This window comes from Lepidochelys olivacea (assembly GCF_965140295.1).
Source record: "Lepidochelys olivacea isolate rLepOli2 genome assembly, chromosome: 5".
In the NCBI taxonomy this organism is placed as follows: Eukaryota; Metazoa; Chordata; order Testudines; family Cheloniidae; genus Lepidochelys; species Lepidochelys olivacea.
Genome location: NC_140415.1, coordinates 1255291 through 1273687, shown reverse-complemented (window position 1 = coordinate 1273687; position 18397 = coordinate 1255291). Strand labels below are relative to the sequence as shown.

The following is an 18397-nucleotide window of genomic DNA, read 5'->3' as shown; positions in this document are numbered from 1 at the left end:
AATATCATCCAGATAGCACTGAACTCCATGTTGATTCTTCAGAATCAATGACATCATTTTTTGGAAGGCACTTGGGGCAGATGCGAGACCATATGGAACACGTTTAAAACGAAATAGTCCCTTATGTGTAATAAATGCTGTGAGGTCTCTGCTATCTTCATGCAACGTAACCTGGTGGTATGCACTCTGCAAATCAAGAGTAGAAAACATCTTTGCTCCACGGAGTTCTGCAAATGCTTCTTCTATGTGAGGAAGAGGATGGCTGTCAATCACAATAGCTTTATTTGGCTCCCTTAAGTCCACACAAAGGCGAATGCCTCCACCCTTCTTCTGCGTCACTACGACAGGTGAAACCCATTCCGAGGAGTCGATCTCTTCAATAATGTCCTTTTGAACAAGTTTTCTCAGTTCCTCTGAAACAGCTTCCCTGCCTGAAAATGGTAAGCTCCGTAACTTCTGTTGCACAGGCATCACATTATTCCGCATTTTACCTTTATGCAGAAACCCATAAGCACAGCCGCATTTCTCCTCAACTTGGTGTTGGGTCCCAGCTGAAACTGGTGTGTGTACCGCAGGAGTGCTTTGCTGAGGAAGATCAATTCGTCCATTAACTACCCTGAGATTTAAAGCAGCCAATAAATCTCTGCCAAGGATAGGAGTGCCTTTGTGGACAATGTAGAACTCTGCAGTTACACAGCAATCACCAAAAGTAACTATTGCTGGCAGGCAGCCATGTACTGGAATATGGTTTTTCAAATAGCACACCAAGTGAAGTCTGGGTTCAGTAAGAGGCACGTCTTTAAAGTAAGGCAGAAAGATGGAATCAGGTAGCATAGATACTGCTGAGCCAGTGTCCAACATTAGCTGAATAGAGTGTGGTTTGCCTGAGGGTATACTGGAAACGTTTACAGTGCACTTTATTTGTTCTGGAATATGTGCAGTTGTGATTTTGTCCACGCTCAGCACAGTAACATCTGGTATTGTAACTGTATGCACCTGTTTATTGAACTGGCTACTGCGACATACTTGAGCAAAATGTCCAGTCTTTTTGCAATGATTGCACTGAGCTACTTTTGCTGGACATCCTGTGTAGCTTGCAAGGTGTTGTGGGGATCCACAGCAAAAACATGCTTTTCCTGTATTTTTAATTTGCTGATTCGGTGGTTTTAGCAACATCTAAACACCACAAATGCCAGAGCCTCCAGCAGCGGTGACGGAGACTCAGGAACGCTGGGCCGAGGCAGTTCAAACAGCTGGGAGGTGAGTGGGGGCTGCAGCCAGCAGGCAGCCTCCGAACCCACAGCGAGGGGCCCCGGGTGCCGGCCAGCGAGGGGCTGGGCAGAGCGCCCTGCAGGCAGCCAGCCAGGGCCAGCCGAGTGCCCGCCCAGCAGCCTTTCCTGGCCCTGCCAGGGACCCGTCTGTGCCCTACAGCCCTTGGCCAGCGGAGCTGGGGAAGCGTCAGCCCCACCATGCGCTGACTGGCCCCAGCAACATCTGTGCCGGTGGGCGGGTGCCAGGCGGGCAGCGGGTAGAGGGCCCAAGAAACAGGGCCCCGCCCCTCCCCCCATGGGCCCCTCCCCAGAGAGGATTCCCTGACAGGGGCTCCCATGGCTCCCTTGTGACAGGGCCCCCCCAACTGCCCCAGGACAGGGCCCCCCACATTTTCCTGGTAACAGGGCCCCCACCTGCCCTGGGACAGGGCCCCCCACATCTCCTTGGTAAAAGGTCCCCACCTGCTCTGGGACAGGGCCCCCCACATCTCCCTGGTAACAGGACCCTGCCTGCCCCAGGACAGGGCCCCCAAATGCCCCGGACAGGGCCCCCCATGGCTCCTCAGCTGGATCCGTGTTGCTGCTGGGGAGGTTTCCTGAGCTGCAGCCCAAACTCTCCTTTGCTCGGGTTCACCCCTCCCCGCGCCCTGTGTTGCCCTGACCCCCCCCCATGGGGCCCCCTGCCCCCCACATCATCACTCCCCACATGCAGCTCCTTCCCTCTCTCCCCTGGCCGGGCGTTTTGTCCCCACAAGCCCCCCACAGCCCGAGTCCCCTACTCACAGCGAACCCCCAGGCCGATGGTGGTGGCCAGAAGGAAGAGGCAGGTCCCCAGCAAGCCAAGGGGCAGGTACCGTGTGCTCCACCATGGCTCTGCTGGAGAGAACCAGCTGCGTTAACGCAGGGGAACCCTGGGCACCAGGTCCCCCATCTCCTTCCCCCAAGAGGGCAGCGTGCCTGGGAACCCAAACCCACGGCCCAGCTCCCCCCTCCGGCCACCCAGGGAATGGGGCTCAGCCCCCCAGGAAGGCAGTGGGAGCCAGGGGAGAGCTCCCAGTGCCATGGGGCTGCAGGGACACGACCCACCCGGGCTTAGGCTACCAGCTCCGGTTCCCCCACAGTGCGTGGCTGGCAGCGTGGTGGGGTGGGCGCCGAAGCCCTGCCCATGCAGTGGGCCACGCACCCAGGCTTTGCCCTGTGCTCCTGCCCACCCAGCTGGGGCCTCTGCCCTCACCCAGCCACACTCCCCCATCCCCATCCCCACCAGGAACAGGGACACCCTGCCCAGGGGCCGGGACAGGCTCCTGGGGGCATGGCCAGCACCAGCTGCTGGAGTGCTGGGGAGCGCCCCATGGGCAGGTCTGGGCTAACCCCAGGTGCTGGGTCATTCCAACCTGATCCCTGAGCCAGCCGGGCGAGGACCCCGCAGACAGAAGAGCCCCAGCAGCCCCCCAAGCCCGTCCCCGGGGCTGGGCCAGGTATCGCCTGGGGCCTGGCCCAGCCCCCTAGGGAGACAAGGGACAGTTCACTATAGCGCCCGTCCCTGCCCAAGAGGTCTGTTCTCTCGCGTTCAGAGCCTGATGGGGGCCGTGTCGGAGGGGGCTGCGTGGGGGGTCTGAGCTCCTGTGAGTGGGCTCCATGCCCCTTGTGTGGGCTCTCCCCACGCATGCCCCACCAGCCGCTGGATTTCCTCTCTGTGGCCAGGCGGCCTGCTCCAGACACTGGGCCTGGGGCCTCGTGCCTGGCTGGCTACTCTGGGCGCTCACAGCTCCACTCAGAGCTGGGTGAGCGGCAGGGCCCAGGCCCCAGCCCCTCCGAGCAGCAGCTCCAGCCGGGCACCCGCAAAGGAGGCTCCAGCGAGCATCGGCCGCAGCAGCTCTGTAGGGCTCCACGCCCCAGGGGCTCTGCAGCCAGTGGGGCACAGGACACAGCCCTTGTTATCCTATACGGCAATTCGTTACCATGGCCCGCTTGTGTTGAGGTGTGTGTGGATCTACCTCACGTACCTGTTATATGTGTAACCCTTCTGCCCATCAGCGTTGGCAGCAAGAAGGGCCGGGTTCAGTATCTAGGGGATCCATTCCCAATAACACAGTGCAACCGGCTCGAGCCCCCACCCAGTGACCTGGGACAATTACACACCACCCCCTGGGCACCTCTGAGAGGCAAAACTTCCCCTCTCGCAAGCACGGAGTCTGAGTGCAGCCAAAGTCTTTTGATAAAGGAGGGAAACAATGCAGCATTATGTTGGGGAAACACCACCAACAGGATTCATAACACCAACCATGAGCAAAAGACCCACCCCCAAGTGAGTTGGGCAGTGTCCTCTTCCTCTCAGGGTCTTAAGTCCAGCAACCCAAAAGTCACCCAATTCTCAGCCCCTGTCCTTAGTCAGTGCAGCCCCAGAGTTCAGAACTTCATCTGCAGAGTTCACCTCCCAGCCCAGGTGGAAGGTACGGAGGCACCTTACACGCTCCGCTGCTCAGGGCCAATTGCCTCACTGCTGTGTGGGGTCCTGCTCTGGTCCTCTCCACTAGCCACTCACCAATGTGCCCTCAGGGCCACCCCCCACTTAACACAGCTCTCAGTGAGTTCAGCTGTTCGCAGAGGAGCCTCACTGCTAGCACACCTGCATAAGCTTCTTGCACCAGAATCACTCGCCCAGAGCAGATCTCACTCTTAAACCCAGGTCTCAACGATTTCAGCTCAACAGCATTTTACAAGACTCTTATCTGAATCAGCTCTATTATTACACAGTGTTTAAAAAAAACCCACCCCCCAGAAAACAGCATTTCAAAGCCCAACTACCTCTCCTAAGCCCCAGGCCTTTGGAACCCATGTCCCTTGCCTAGTGAGTGCTTCTCAGCTGAGGGAGAGCCCCTCAGGCATAAAATGCCAAGTACAGTTCTACTGTCCTGGATTCAAATAACCAGGATAAGAACACTTTATTACTCCTGCCCCAATAACAAAGAGACCGGGGATCCCACAGCAGGCAACGTGACCTTTGGGCAAGCAGTCCCATCATGCTAGGCGGGGTGGGTGTGCCCATGCAAACGAGATCAGCCCCTGAAGGCCTTTTCAGCTCAGCACCAGATATCAGGGGAGAGCTCATTCTGACTCTGCTTACAGAGATGTCGATTCACTGCCACGACACTCTGGTGGTTGGTTGTTCCTGTGGTCAGAAATTCCCCTTAAACCCTCAACTTTCAGCTCCCCAATACTTGGTGTTTCCGTTGGGTCGTTGATCTCTTCAAAGCTCATAGACCTCAAGACGTATGCTAACTGCAGACGCTAATGTCTTACAGGAGACAGGCCTGTCGGCTGACTCTCACTACAGCAGCTAAATATCATGAAGGTGTGACCAAGTGGGACAGTTCTAAATGTTTCCTCTGAATAGTGTGGGGGTGCCTCAGTTTCCCTTAGGCAGTTCTTAAGAATCTAGGGGGTGGGGTAAGGGTGTATGATCCTTGCAGAGCCCTAGACGGCATGTGTATGCAGGAGTCTGGACACAGAGAATGGCCGACATCCTCTTTTCTGGCAACTGATGGCCTGGCCCTTCCCCCCTGCAAGGTGAGAGCTAAAGGGTTGGAGAACAAAGGAATCAGGTGACCTCCTGGCCCGGGAAAGGGACAAAGCCCAGAGGAGGAGGGGCTGGAGGGAGTTTCAGTTTGGGGCTGGCTGGGACATGGAGTGAAGGGCAGACGGGGTTGTCTGGCTCACTGGCCCCAAAATGGACCCAGCTGAGGGGTCCCGTTCTCTGCACCTACAAGCTCTGTGTTAGACCATGTTCCTGTCGTCTAATAAACCTTCTCTTTTACTGGCTGGCTGAGAGTCCCGTCTGACTGCGGAGTTGGGGGCAGGACCCTCTGGCTTCCCCAGGAGCCCTGCCTGAGCGGACTGGCTGTGGGAAGCGCATGGAGGGGCAGAGGAGGCTGAATGCTCCGAGGTCAGACCCAGGAAGGTGGAAGCTGTGTGAGCTTTGTGTCCTGAAGACAGTCTAAACCAGTCGGAGAACACTTCAATCTCTCTGGTCATGCGATTACAGACATGAAAGTTGCTATATTACAACAAAAAAACTTCAAATCCAGACTCCAGCGAGAGACTGCTGAATTGGAATTCATTTGCAAATTGGATACAATTCACTTAGGCTTGAATAGAGACTGGGAGTGGCTAAGTCATTATGCAAGGTAACCTATTTCCCCTTGTTTTTTCCTACCCCCCCCCCTCCCCGCCCCTCAGACGTTCTTGTTAAACCCTGGATTTGTGCTGGAAATGGCCCACCTTGATTATCATACACATTGTAAGGAGAGTGGTCACTTTAGATAAGCTATTACCAGCAGGAGAGTGGGGTGGGAGAAGGTATTTTTTCATGCTTTGTGTGTACAAAAAGATCTTCTACAATTTCCACTGATTGCATCCGATGAAGTGAGCTGTAGCTCACGAAAGCTCATGCTCAAATAAATTGGTTAGTCTCTAAGGTGCCACAAGTCCTCCTTTTCTTTTTGCTCACAGAAAAGCGACTGCCCCAGAGTCCTGACTGGCTTCATGGGGAGCAGTTCCAGAGCATCGCCCAGGGACTCCGTGACAACTGGTGGCAGACATGGGATCTACTGCACCCCATGGGTGGCACTTCCTGCAGTAAGTGACTGGGGAGCAGTAAAACGAAGAGGGATTGACGAGGACCAGGCATGCTGAAGGCTCAGAGAGGAGCGGTTTCGGAGGGCGGTTAATCCCTGGGAGTGTGTGACCAGCAAGAAAGACTGTGCAGTAATGGGGTCCCCCTGGGGACTGCAGTGAGCAGTCTCACGGGCGGAGGAGCCCGCAGCTTGGCCCTGGGAGAGAGAATCATAGAATCATAGAATATCAGGGTTGGAAGGGACCCCAGAAGGTCATCTAGTCCAACCCCCTGCTCGAAGCAGGACCAATTCCCAGTTAAATCATCCCAGCCAGGGCTTTGTCAAGCCTGACCTTAAAAACCTCTAAGGAAGGAGATTCTACCACCTCCCTAGGGAACCCATTCCAGTGTTTCACCACCCTCTTAGTGAAAAAGTTTTTCCTAATATCCAATCTAAACCTCCCCCACTGCAACTTGAGACCATTACTCCTCGTTCTGTCATCTGCTACCATTGAGAACAGTCTAGAGCCATCCTCTTTGGAACCTCCTTTCAGGTAGTTGAAAGCAGCTATCAAATCCCCCCTCATTCTTCTCTTCTGCAGGCTAAACAATCCCAGCTCCCTCAGCCTCTCCTCATAAGTCATGTGTTCCAATCCCCTAATCATTTTTGTTGCCCTTCGCTGGACTCTCTCCAATTTATCCACATCCTTCTTGAAGTGTGGGGCCCAAAACTGGACACAGTACTCCAGATGAGGCCTCACCAATGTCGAATAGAGGGGAACGATCACGTCCCTCGATCTGCTCGCTATGCCCCTACTTATACATCCCAAAATGCCATTGGCCTTCTTGGCAACAAGGGCACACTGCTGACTCATATCCAGCTTCTCGTCCACTGTCACCCCTAGGTCCTTTTCTGCAGAACTGCTGCCTAGCCATTCGGTCCCTAGTCTGTAGCTGTGCATTGGGTTCTTCCATCCTAAGTGCAGGACCCTGCACTTATCCTTATTGAACCTCATCAGATTTGTTTTGGCCCAATCCTCCAATTTGTCTTGGTCCTTCTGTATCCTATCCCTCCCCTCCAGCGTATCTACCACTCCTCCCAGTTTAGTATCATCCGCAAATTTGCTGAGAGTGCAATCCACACCATCCTCCAGATCATTTATGAAGATATTGAACAAAACCGGCCCCAGGACCGACCCCTGGGGCACTCCACTTGACACCGGCTGCCAACTAGACATGGAGCCATTGATCACTACCCGTTGAGCCCGACAATCTAGCCAACTTTCTACCCACCTTATAGTGCATTCATCCAGCCCATACTTCCTTAACTTGCTGACAAGAATACTGTGGGAGACCGTGTCAAAAGCTTGCTAAAGTCTAGAAACAATACATCCACTACTTTCCCTTCATCCACAGAACCAGTAATCTCATCATAAAAGGCGATTAGATTAGTCAGGCATGACCTTCCCTTGGTGAATCCATGCTGGCTGTTCCTGATCACTTTCCTCTCATGCAAGTGCTTCAGGATTGATTCTTTGAGGACCTGCTCCATGATTTTTCCAGGACTGAGGTGAGGCTGACTGGCCTGTAGTTCCCAGGATCCTCCTTCTTCCCTTTTTTAAAGATTGGCACTACATTAGCCTTTTTCCAGTCATCCGGGACTTCCCCGGTTCGCCACGAGTTTTCAAAGATAATGGCCAATGGCTCTGCAATCACAGCCGCCAATTCCTTCAGCACTCTCGGATGCAACTCGTCCGGCCCCATGGACTTGTGCACGTCCAGCTTTTCTAAATAGTCCCTAACCACCTCTATCTCCAGAAGGACTTTTGCAGTAACAGGGTTCCCCTGGGGATCGCAGCGAGCAGTCCAAGGGGCGGAGGAGTCTGCGGCTCGACCCTGGCAAGGAGGTGGTGACCTCGAGAAGGGCTGGCACATGAGGGGTTCTACCTGGAAACCGTGGGGAGCTGAGAGCACACAGGCCTGTGAGTCCACAACAACTTGGGAAGAGCGGAGTGACGGCCTGTCACCGTCTCCTTAAGAAGGACATTGTAACCCTGTGCAGAAAGAGAGGGTTGAGCATTGGAAAGTTCACCAAAGCACAGTTAATTGTGCAGCTGGAGGAGGATGACCGCTCTAAGGAACAGATTCCTGACCCCAAATGGGGCAAGAGCAGGATCTGGGAGCAGCTGGAGTGGGAGCCAAGCATCCCCAAGACTCCTGTCCCCGACCAGACGAGGTTCTTCGCGATTGGGTTCCCCATTCGGGGATCGGAGATGGATGGGATTGGAGCTGAGTCCGAGAGAGCAAGAGGACTGTGGGAGACAGCGAGAGCCCGAGAAAGAGCTGCAGAAGCAGCAGCAGCATGAACTGGCGGTGTGGGAGCGGAGAGGCCTAGGGGACCTCCCGGGGTGAGTGGGGATAGATCCCGGGGGGCCAGTTCCGCAGGGAACCTCGAGACTAAATTGCTGCCCCTGGTTAAGGAAGGGGGGGGATGTAGATGCCCATCTCACTGCCTTTGAGCAGGCTGGAGATTTGAACCAGGGGGACCCTGCGGAAAAGCCCCGGTGTCTAGCTCCCTTGCTGGGTCCCAAGACCATAGACTCCATCAGCCAGATGGGTGGGGAGGTGGACAGGCTCCCACTCCAGACCCCAACCTATGTCTGTGTGGAGTTTCCTGGGGCCAGGCCCCTCGGACCCCCAGTGGGAGCGGAAGGTGATGGTCAATGGGGAGACATTCCTGGGGTGGCGAGATCCTGGGACAGAGAGAACTGGTGTCAGGCCCTGGGTGGTGCAGCCTCAGAGGCTGAGGGCCTGTGTGAGCTGGGTGAGGGTCCCAGGGACGAAGCCTCTGTCACGGAGTGCGGGGGAGTCCGGGCCCTGCACCCCTCTTCCTGGGATTCACTGAGACTCTCAACCAGCCAGTAAAGCGGAAGGTTTATTGGACAACAGGAACACAGTCTCAAACAGAGCTTGTGGGTACAACCAGGACCCCTCAGTCAAGTCCTTCTGGGGGAGCAGAGAGCTTAGACCCCAGCACTGGGGTTCCCTGAGTTCCTCCACCCAGCCCCAAACTGAAAATAAACCCCCCCAGCAGGCTCCCTTCTGCAGCCTCTGTCCACATTCCCGGGCAGAGGTGTTACCTCCCCGTCCCCATCCTGGCTCAGGTGACAGGCTCTCAAGTCTCCCATCCCCAGGGCACATTCCCAGGTCAGCACTCCCCCCTCCTTGCTGCGTCACATCGTCACATCTCTCCCCCCTTCGAGACTGAACTGAGCGGGGTCTCTGTTACCAGTGACCTGGGGAAGTTCAGGGCCCCCTCTCCGGGACAGCGCATCCGCTATCAGGTTGGCCCTTCCCTTCACGTGGACCACGTCCATGTCGTAATCCTGCAGGAGCAGGCTCCATCTCAGGAGTTTGGCGTTGGCTCCTTTCATCTGGTGCAGCCAGGTCAGGGGAGAGTGGTCGGTGTAGACGGTGAAGTGTCGCCCGAAGAGATAGGGCTCTAGTTTCTTGAGGGCCCACACCATGGCCAGGCACTCCTTCTCGATGGCCGCGTAGTGTTGCTCCCGGGGTAGCAACTTCTTGCTCAGGTACACGATGGGGTGTCTCTCCCCCTTTTCATCCTCCTGCATTAACACCGCCCCCAGTCCCGTGTCGGAGGCATCGGTGAACACCACAAAGGGCTTGTCAAAGTCTGGGTTTGCCAGAACTGGGCCACTGACCAGAGCCTCCTTCAGCGCCCGGAAAGCCTCCTGGCACTGCTCGGTCCAGACCACCTTGTCTGGCTTCCCCTTCTTGCATAGCTCAGTGATGGGGGTGGCTATGGCGCTAAAGTGGGGCACAAATCTTCGGTAGTATCCTGCCATCCCAATAAAGGCTTGGACCTGCTTTTTGGTGTGGGGAGCGGGCCAGTCTCTGATCACCTCCACCTTGGCTGGTTCCGGCTTTAGGCGGCCACTCCCCATCCGATGGCCCAGGCAAGATACTTCAGCCATCCCCACCTTGCACTTCTCCGCTTTTACAGTCAGCCCAGCCCCCTGGAGTCAGTCCAGCGCTTGTCTAAGCTGGGACACGTGGTCCTCCCAGGTCTGGCTAAAGACACAGATGTCATCAATATACGCCACGGCAAAACTCTCCATCCCCCTCAGGAGCTGGTCCACTAGGCGCTGGAAGGTGGCCGGCGCTCCCTTGAGGCCGAAAGGCAGGGTCAGGAACTCATAGAGCCCCAGAGGGGTGATAAAGGCCGATTTCAGTCGGGCATCTGCATCCAGCGGCACTTGCCAGTAGCCCTTTGTAAGGTCCATGGTGGTAAGGTACCGAGCTCCTCCCAGCTTGTCTAGGAGCTCGTCCGGCCAGGGCATGGGGTAGGCATCAGATACAGTGATGGCATTGAGCTTCCGATAGTCCACACAGAACCGGATAGACCCGTCCTTTTTGAGGACCAGCACCACCGGCGAGGCCCAAGGGCTGGCAGATGGCTGGATCACCCCCAAAGCCAGCATGTCCCGGACCTCTCTTTCCAGGTCCTGAGCAGTTTTCCCTGTGACTCGGAAGGGGGAGCATCTTATCGGCGGGTGCGACCCTGTCTGCACCCGGTGGACAGTCAGATTAGTGCGTCCAGGCTGGTTGGAAAACAGCTGTCGGTAGGGATGCAGCACCCCCCTGACCTCAGCTTGCTGGGCAGGGGTTAGCTGATCCGAGAGGGGAATTGTTTCCAGCGGGGAACCAGCTGTGGTCCCAGGGAATAGATCTACTAAAGGGTCGTCTCCCTGCTCCTCCCACTGTCCACACACGGCCAACACCACATTCCCCCTGGCATAATATGGCTTCATCATATTCACATGGTACACCCGGCGGTGGTGCGCCCGGTTCGACAGCTCCACCACATAGTTTACCTCATTGAGCTGCTTGACGACCTTGAAAGGGCCCTCCCAGGCGGCCTGTAGTTTGTTCTTTCTCACGGGGATGAGAACCATCACCGGATCCCCGGTGGCGTAGGCACGGGCCCGCGCCGTGCGGTCATACCAGACCTTCTGCTTCCTCTGGGCTCTGGCCAGATTCTCCCTGGCCAGGCCCATGAGTTCAGCCAGTCTCTCTCGGAAGATCAGGACATACTCCACCACTGACTCTCCATCGGGAGTGGCCTTCCCCTCCCATTCGTCTCTCATCAGGTCCAGGGGGCCCCTCACCGTCCTTCCATATAACAGTTCAAAAGGCGAAAATCCGGTCGACTCCTGGGGCACCTCCCTGTACATGAACAGCAGGTGCGGTAAGTACTTGTCCCAATCCTGCGGGTGCTGGTTCATAAAGGTTTTCAGCATCATCTTCAGCGTCCCGTTGAACCTCTCCACCAGCCCATTGGACTGGGGGTGATAAGCTGAGGCCCAGTCGTGCCGGACCCCACATTTCTCCCACAAGCACCGGAGCAGCGCCGACATGAAGTTGGAGCCTTGGTCTGTCAAGACTTCCTTGGGGAACCCCACGCGGCTGAAAATGGTCAGGAGCGCATCGGCCACGGTGTCTGCTTCAATGGAAGCTAAGGGCACTGCCTCGGGGTAGCGGGTGGCAAAATCTACCACCACCAGAATGTATTTCTTCCCCGACCAGGTCGTCCTGCTGAGAGGCCCCACGATGTCCATGGCCACCTTCTGGAAAGGCTCCTCTATGATGGGCAAAGGTTTCAAAGCCGCTTTCCCCTTGTCCCGGGCCTTCCCCACCCTCTGACAGGGGTCACAGGATCGGCAATACTGACTCTCTCTCTCTGCATCGGGGGGGGCCTGTTCTTTTGGGACTCCTCCCGGCTACCCCCTGACCGACTGTTCACAAACTCGTTGGCCAGCTGCCCTGCGTGCTGTGGGTTCTCGAGCTTTTTGTCCACCAGCCACAGCCTCAGGTCGGAAGGGCACTGATCATACAGTTGCTCCAGTACGATTAGGTCCAGCAGGTCCGCTTTAGCTCGGGCCCCAGCTGTCCACTTGCGGGCATACCCCTGCATCCGGTTGACCAGTTGTAGGTAGGTGACCTCAGGCGTTTTACACTGACTCCGGAACCTTCTCCGGTACATCTCGGGGGTCAGCCCAAACTCACGGAGCAGGGCCTGCTTGAACAGTTCATAGTCCTCTGCCTCCGCCCCTGTCATCCGGCTGTACACCTCCACGGCTTTGGGGTCCAGTAAGGGGGTGAGGAACTGGAGCCTGTCTGCAGGGTCAACCCTGTGCATCTCACAGGCCTTCTCAAAGGCCGTCAGGAAGCTATCTATGTCCTCCCCCTCCTTCCGCTGGGCCAGGAAGCACTTATCAAAGCTCCTTGCAGTCTTGGGTCCCCCCTCACTCACCGCAGCCGGGGCCCCACTGCTCCTCAGCCTGGCCAGCTCCAGTTCATGCTGTCTTTGTTTCTCCTTCTCCTGACGTTCCCTCTCCTTCTCCTCCTGCTCATGTTCACGTTGTTTCTCCTCATGTTGACGTTGTTTTTCATGGACCTCCAGCTCCCTCATTTTCATCTCTCACTCCCATTCCAGCCGCATCCGCTCCAGGGATGGGGAGCTCTGATGGGAGGATCCCCTGCTGGCTGCCGGGGTCAGGGTGCCCTCAGTATTCACTGGGCTTCCCCCAACCCCTCCCCCAGACATAGGTAGGAAGGGTCTCAGGATGTCCTCGGCAGCAGTCTGACCCCTCCCAGCCCGGTCAGGCCCCAGGGCCCATGCTGCGTCTGCCGGGCGGCTTCCCTCCGGGACAGGGATCGGGTCATCCAAGCGATCCCTCTCCTCCAACTGGGCAATCAGCTGTTCCTTGGTGGACCTCCCGATGCGCAGCCCCCTCTGCCTGCACAGCTCTACCAGGTCGCTCTTTAGGCGTTTAGCGTACATCTCCCTGCTGGCCACTCGCAGGCCGGGCAGCTTTCCACGGTTTCCAGGAAAAACCCCTCGTGTGCCAGTCCTTCTTGAGGTCACCACCTCTTTGCCAGGGTCGAGCTGCAGACTCCTCCGCCCCTGGGACCGCTCGCTGCAATCCCCCGGGGGACTCTGTTACTGCAAAAGTCCTTCTCTCTGGTCACACACTCCCAGGGGTTAACCGCCCCCTGAAACGGTCTCTCTCTGAATCTTCAGCACCCCTGGTCCCCGTCAATCCCCCTTTGTTTTACTGCTCCCCAGTCACTTACTGCAGGAAGCGCTGTTCACGGGGTGCAGTACATCCCACCTCTGCCACCAGTTGTCACGGAGTGTGGGGAGTCCAGGCCCTGCACCCCTCTTCCAGGGATTCACTGAGACTCTCAGCCAGCCAGTAAAACAGAAGGTTTATTGGACCACAGGAACACAGTCTAAAAGAGAGCTTGTGGGTACAACCAGGACCCCTCAGTCAAGTCCTTCTGGGGGAGCAGGGAGCTTAGACCCCAGCCCTGGGGTTCCCTGCGTTCCTCCACCCAGCTCCAAACTGAAACTAAACCCCCACACAGCAGGCTCCCTCCTGCAGCCTGTCTTCACATTCCTGGGCAGAGGTGTTACCTCCCCCTCCCCCTCCTGGCTCAGGTGACAGGCTCTCAGGTTTCCCATCCCCAGGGCCCATTCCCAGGTCAACACTCCCCCCTTCCTGCTGCGTCACATCGTCACAGCCTCTCGCCCTGCCTGTGGCCCAGATCCCTGTGCAGACCCAGGAGGGGTGAGGCTGGCTGGCCGTTGGGGTGCTCCAGGATAACAGCTGTGAGACCCTGTTGTGGGGTGAGTGTGTCTCTTTGGGATAGGATCCAGGCCCTTTTCCTGTAACTGCCAAGGGTTTGAATTTGAATCCATGGAACGATGCAGTGAGGAAAGCAGTGAGCTCGCTGCCTGCCCCCACTGGGACAGCAAGGGCAGCGCTGAGCACAGTGGGAGCTGAGACCCCAGCTGAGGTGGGGGAGACACAGGCAGGGCAGGGGATCTGTGGGGAGTGGCAAGGTGCTTGTGTGACGAAGTGGGACTGTTCTTAATGTTTCCTCCGAATATTGTGGGGGTGCCTCAGTTTCCCCTATGCAGTTCTTAAGTATCTAGGTGGTGGGGTAAGGGTGTATGATCATTGCAGAGCCCTAGAGGGCAGGTGTGTGCAGAGGTCTGGACACAGAGAATGGCCGACACCCTGTTTCCTGGCAACTGATGGCCTGGGCTCCCCCCCCCCCCCAAGGTGAAAGCTGAAGGGTTCGAGAAGAAAGGAATCAGGTGACCACCTGGCCCAGGAAAGGAACAAAGCACAGATGAGGAGGGGCTGGAGGAAGAGTCAGTTTGGGGCTGGCTGGGACATGGAGTGAAGGGAAGACGTTGTTGTCTGGCTCACTGCCCCCCAAAATGGACCCAGCTGAGGGATCCTGTTCTCTGCACCTACAAGCTCTGTGTTAGACCATGTTCCTGTCGTCTAATAAACCTCTGTTTTACTGGCTGCCTGAGAGTCACGTCTGACTGCGGAGTTGGGGTGCAGGACCCTCTGGCTTCTCCATGAGCCCTGCCTGAGCGGACTCGCTGGGAGAAGCGCACGGAGGGGCAGAGGAGGCTGAATGCTCCGAGGTCAGACCCAGGGAGGTGGAAGCTGTGTGAGCTGTGTGTCCTGCAGACAGGCTGCTCACAGAAAGGAGACTTCCCCAGAGTCCTGGAGGCTTAGAATCATAGAATCATAGAATATCAGGGTTGGAAGGGACCCCTGAAGGTCATCTAGTCCAACCCCCTGCTCAAAGCAGGACCAATTCCCAGTTAAATCATCCCAGCCAGGGCTTTGTCAAGCCTGACCTTAAAAACCTCTAAGGAAGGAGATTCTACCACCTCCCTAGGTAACGCATTCCAGTGTTTCACCACCCTCTTAGTGAAAAAGTTTTTCCTAATATCCAATCTAAACCTCCCCCACTGCTTCATGGGGAGCAGTTCCAGAGCATCGCACAGGGACTCCGTGACAGCTTGGTAAGGAAAGTTTGGATGAGCCTAGGCAGCCTTGTGAGTTGATGGCTTTGTCTAGTCAGCAGGGTGGGAAGGCGAGGAGAGTGGAAGGTGAGTGTCCCTGGACCTTACCTGTTAGCTGGGTGGAGAATTGGGACAGTGAAGGAAACGTGCCTGTGTCTGTCAGGGGTATTGACTTGCCTGTGGCGGGAGCTACCCTGATCTTCAAGCAGTTGTCTGTGACCAGCCTTGTATGCTGGGACAAGGGGAAAGAGATCCCAAGCTGTGTGTCTGGGAAAGGAGAAAGTGTGTCCGGCTCTTCTTTGTCTGTGGAGCAGACAGAAGGGGCCTTTCAGCCTGTGACGGTTGAGGGGAGTGCAGTTGTCTCAGAGCTGGTTCTGGATTCAGCTAAAGCCCAGGAAGGGAAGGGTCCTAAGTTTGTATCTGCTCGGGAGAATGGCCCTGTAACTAGGTTGCATCCAGTTAGTGTCTCTGCAAAATCCCAGAGACCAGACAATTCTGGTGCTTGTATTTTGCCTGTTGCTAGTGTGTTGTTGGAAAGGGTGTCGCAACTCTGTCTAATCAGGGTGAGATCCTAGCCAGGGCACAAGGAGACCATGAAGATGATGTGATTGTGTTACCTACTGAGGGTGTGGAAACCTGTGGCAAGAAGGAAAAGATTCCTGAACTTGTGTGTGGCAAAGGGAAGGAGAATGCTTCTGACCTTTTCTCTAGAAAGTCTGTAAGTTTGCCTGAAAGGGGATTTGCAAAAAGAAAAGGAGGACTTGTGGCACCTTAGAGACTAACCAATTTATTTGAGCATGAGCTTTCGTGAGCTACAGCTCACTCATGCTCAAATAAATTGGTTAGTCTCTAAGGTGCCACAAGTACTCCTTTTCTTTTTGCAAATACAGACTAACACGGCTGTTACTCTGAAACCTGAAAGGGGATTGTGTAGGAATCCGCCGGATGGGCCAGAGGTAATTCTGGATGTAAGGGAGACCCAGAAAGAGTCTGTTGTTGCTCAGGAAAGTGTTCCTCTAGAGCAAGCCCTAGGTGAAGAGGGTAAGAGCAGAATTTCTGTGAAGGGTGAATTGTTGCACAGAAAAGTCCTAGGGAAAGGAATCCTCATGGAGTCTTTGCAAGCAGTTTACTGCAACTGAAGGGTGTGAAAGTGATTTAATCAAGAAAGTTTCAGTTCCTAACAGCCAGAAATTTTCTGTTGTGAATGGATCCACTGACTTTCCTGTTGAAAGATCCAGTGTGGAGAGCTTTGAGAAGGTCTCAGATGAAGTGAAAGCTGTTAAGAAAGTTAAACAGTCCTATAACCAAGTGGCTGTGTTTGGCCAGCTTGTTGGGGAGAAGACCCAATCCCAGTTTGACCCCCTGGGGTTTTGGGGTGGCCAAAGGGCACGGGCCCCAGAAACCTTCCCACATGCATCCTGCAAGTGCTATCGACCACCCCCGACCTAAGGGAGGGCGTGAAACTGGAAGGGCCTGGTGTAACTCCTACCAAGGAATGGGAAGGATGCTGGGGCATCCATGGGAACGTTGGTGGCTTCGAACATCCCAGGTCACTGGCTAAAGTGACCCCGGTCATTTCAATCTCGAAGGGGGGAGAGATGTGTTGAAGTGGGACTGTTCTTAATGGCTCCTCTGAATAGTGTGGGGGTGCCTCAGTTTCCCCTAGGCAGTTCTTAAGTATCTAGGGGGTGGGGTAAGGGTGTATGATCGTTGCAGAGCCCTAGAGGGCAGGTGTGTGCAGGGGTCTGGACACAGAGAATGGCTGACACCCTGTTTCCTGGCAACTGATGGCCTGGGCCCTTCCACCCCCTCCCCCCCCCCCCCCCAGAAGAGAGCTAAAGGGTTGGAGAACAAAGGAATCAGGTGACCTCCTGGCCTGGGAAAGGGACGAAGCCCAGAGGAGGAGGGGCTGGAGGGAGTTTCAGTTTGGGGCTGGCTGGGACATGGAGTGAAGTGCAGACGGGGTTGTCTGGCTCACTGCCCCCCAAAATGGACCCAGCTGAAGGGTCCTGTTCTCTGCACCTACAAGCTCTGTGTTAGACCATGTTCCTGTCGTCTAATAAACCTTCTGTTTTACTGGCTGGCAGAGAGTCCCGTCTGACTGCGGGGTTGGGGGGCAGGACCCTCTGGCTGCCCCAGGACCCCGCCTGGGCAGACTCGCTGTGGGAAGCGCACGGAGGGGCAGAGGAGGCTGAATGCTCCGAGGTCAGACCCAGGGAGGTGGAAGCCGGGTGAGCTGTGTGTCCTGCAGACAGGCTGCTCCCAGAGAGGAGACTTCCCCTGACTCCTGACTGGCTTCATGGGGAGCAGTTCCCAAGCATCGCCCAGGGACTCCATGACACCTGCCCGGCTTGCTCCCCCCGGGACCCCTGGGCTAGGGGCAGGGCGAACAGCCACACACTCACCTTTGCTCTGCTCCGCCCCTTGCCCCCGCCTCACCTCCCCAGGCTGGGCCAGCTGGATGTTCTCGTAGGTGAGCTCTGCCTCCTCCTCGTCTGCGGGCGCTGCAGGGAGAGGGCGCTGGTCAGTCTGCAGGCCTGGCTCAGGGCAGGGGGCGGCACCGCGCAGGGGGCAGGTCAGCTCTTACCTGCCTCCCGCGCCCTGGAGCACACGCTGCTCCCCACAGGGGCCTTCACGAACTTCAGGTCGGCATAAACGACGCTCTGGGCCATCTGGGAGCCGGCTGCAGCTCCGGGGCTCGCTGGGGAGGGGCTGGCAGTGCCTGTGCAGTGCTGGGTAGAGAGGACCCGGCTGTGCCCGCGGTGCTGGCTGTGGGGGAACCGGCTGTGCCCGCGGTGCCGGCTGTGGAGGGATCGGCTGTGCCCGCGGTGCCGGCTGTGGGGGAACCGGCTGTGCCCGCGGTGCTGGCTGTGGAGGGATCGGCTGTGCCCGCGGTGCCGGCTGTGGGGGAACTGGCTGTGCCCGCGGTGCCGGCTGTGGGGGAACTGGCTGTGCCCGCGGTGCCGGCTGTGGGGGAACCGGCTGTGCCCGCGGCGCTGGCTGTGGAGGGATCGGCTGTGCCCGCGGTGCCGGCTGTGGGGGAACTGGCTGTGCCCGCGGTGCCGGCTGTGGAGGGATCGGCTGTGCCCGCGGTGCCGGCTGTGGGGGAACCGGCTGTGCCCGCGGTGCCGGCTGTGGAGGGATCGGCTGTGCCCGCGGTGCCGGCTGTGGGGGAACTGGCTGTGCCCGCGGTGCCAGCTGTGGGGGAACCGGCTGTGCCCGCGGCGCCGGCTGTGGAGGGATCGGCTGTGCCCGCGGTGCCGGCTGTGGGGGAACTGGCTGTGCCCGCGGTGCCGGCTGTGGGGGAACTGGCTGTGCCCGCGGTGCCGGCTGTGGGGGAACCGGCTGTGTCCGCGGCGCCGGCTGTGGAGGGACCGGCTGTGTCCGCGGTGCCGGCTGTGGGGGAACTGGCTGTGCCCGCGGTGCAGGCTGTGGAGGGACCGGCTGTGCCCGCGGTGCCGGCTGTGGAGGGATCGGCTGTGCCCGTGGTGCCGGCTGTGGGGGAACTGGCTGTGTCCGCGGTGCCGGCTGTGGAGGGACCGGCTGTGTCCGCGGCGCCGGCTGTGGAGGGACCGGCTGTGTCCGCGGCGTCAG

The 18397-nt window shown here is 57.2% G+C and overlaps 1 protein-coding gene across 1 annotated transcript in view; it reads right to left on the bottom strand.

The window, feature by feature from the left end:
• LOC311521155 (B-cell differentiation antigen CD72-like) overlaps positions 1-17475 on the bottom strand; it is a gene marked incomplete at its 5' end in the record, with an annotated part of 41294 nt that extends 23819 nt beyond the window's left edge. The window contains 3 exons of the mRNA XM_084629318.1: positions 2055-2144; positions 17209-17307; positions 17391-17475. Coding sequence (XP_084485444.1) covers positions 2055-2144; positions 17209-17307; positions 17391-17475 — 274 coding nt within the window. The remainder of the gene's footprint in view (positions 1-2054; positions 2145-17208; positions 17308-17390) is intronic.
• Positions 17476-18397: the final 922 nt, after the last annotated feature.